Raw genomic sequence first — 2,054 nt, forward strand, 5'->3', positions numbered from 1 at the left:
CTTACTTTTTAAAGTTCCTTCTGGTTTAACGTTAGTTTTTTTATTTGTAATCTCACATTATGTCTAAACAGTAGTTGGGGGAAATAAATGAATATTTACATACATGTACTCTGAAGTTGAGGATAAAATGAATATTTAAATATATGATAGGTAAAGAATCAAATTAAGACAATACTAAATGTTATTTTAACAGAAACCACTGTCATTTTAGAAATATTTACACAGCTTGACAAGGAGTAAACAACACATGAATACAATAAAGAACAAATTAAAAATTAAAAAATTGTGAAATAAAATAATAAAAAAGACTAATAATCCAACCTCACCACGACACAATATATTCTTATAATAAAACTGCACTTATACTACTATGTCTATATTAAAAATGCTTTAATGAACAAAAAGAAGAAAAGAAGGAGACAGGGAAGGAAGACAGAAAAAGCTGAATTGTTTGGGATTTCTAGTTACATATGTGTTGCATATAAGAGGTGCATGTAAGGAAAACTTTTGCTGCTAATGGTGTAATATACACCATGGACTAACTTGCAGATTACAGATTTCACAAAGCTACAAAAAGTCTAAATGCCTCCAGGGTGTGGGTCCACTGCCAGATGCAGAAGGCTTGTGACTCTTAGTTGTTGTTCTCTCATTATCTCTCATCTGAGGTCCCACCCATGAATGAACAAGTCCTTGGGGAGAGTATCTCTGGAAGCTCTACTCTGCACCTGCACAGCGGAGGGTTTTAGACACCCTCATCACTGTTTTCTCTCTGTGTGTCTCTTGCACAGTAATACATGGCAGTGTCTGAGATCTTCAGGCTGCGCCACTGTAAGTAGGCAGTGCTGACAGAGCTGTCGGCAGAGATGGTGACCTGACCTTGAAAAGACGGGCTATAGTGGGTTTCTGAATCACCAGGATCGATACTCCCCATCCACTCCAGGCCTTTCCCAGACATCTGGCGAATCCAGCTGATCCAGTTGCTAGTAAAGCTGTATCCAGAAGTCTTACAAGAGATCTTCAGAGACTCTCCGGGCCTCTTTACCTCTGCCTTGGACTGCACCAGCTGCACTTGCGCACAGACATCTGTGTGGGAGACACAGGACTGAAATCAGGGGCTCTCCTGTCAATCCCCAACTGTGACCCACATCCAGGACATGACTAACCTGGGAGAACAGCCAGCAGGATTGTGAGGAGGGTGACAGGTCCCATCCTAGAGGAGGACAGAAAGTGAGGCACTGAGGACACCAGCTGGGTAGTGAGGGAAACTCCTGGTTGAGGGTAGCCTTGAGCTTTAATGGAAAGTCTCACTCTTAAGTTTGCATAGTTACCGCCCTGCTCTGCATGGGATGCACCACAGGACACATAACACAGAAACCCAGTAGCAAGTTGCTGACTGACCCAACATCTTTTGGGAGGGGTAGGATAAAGTTTTTAAAATGTCACCTTCTCCCATTCCCACCCCATCTCCACTTTTTAGTTAAATCACTATAGGACCAGATCAAGGATTGTGACCCTGAAAAAAAGTTGTCAGAATGTACAAGGAGTCAATTGTGTTTAAATCAAACTTACAAAATCTGATTAATAGAGCTGGGAATGACAATGATTACAGAATTCTCATATACATGTCTGATGACAAGAACTATCACAAAAACCTACAAATCACCCTTGGCATTTTGCCATTGAATGTGATTATGGCCTGTTCAGCCAGCTGGGGTCAAGACAATTTACCCCAGATGGCAACAAATCTCATCTTGATTAATTTGCCAGATCTTTATCCTTGGATGTTCAAAATAAACAAATTAATGTCCATTTTGCTATTTGGATTTCTACATTCCTCCAAAAGAAAATGAATAGGCAATATTTTTTGGTCTCAGAAATGCTAGAGGACTAAGAAGATCACCAATGCTCCACTCCACTGCTGATATTGCTGTTATATGACCTTTGTGTCCCCTTCATTACCTCCTTCAGTACCATTCCTTAATACCCATTTAAAGATGTCAATATCACTGGGGTAAGCCCTGGTCTATTCCCTTTTTATTTTATTTTATTATTAT

At 40.1% G+C, this 2,054-nt stretch overlaps 1 gene segment (V, D, J or C); it reads right to left on the reverse strand.

Moving 5' to 3' along the window:
• Positions 1–742: 742 nt before the first annotated feature.
• LOC103253296 lies at positions 743–1,209 on the reverse strand. The segment is given in 2 exon segments: positions 743–1,083; positions 1,164–1,209. Coding segments are annotated over 2 exon segments (387 nt in total).
• Between the last annotated feature and the right edge of the window lie 845 nt (positions 1,210–2,054).

This window comes from Carlito syrichta, unplaced genomic scaffold (assembly GCF_000164805.1).
Source record: "Carlito syrichta isolate Samal-C Ts95f unplaced genomic scaffold, Tarsius_syrichta-2.0.1 Scaffold218618, whole genome shotgun sequence".
In the NCBI taxonomy this organism is placed as follows: domain Eukaryota; kingdom Metazoa; phylum Chordata; class Mammalia; order Primates; family Tarsiidae; genus Carlito; species Carlito syrichta.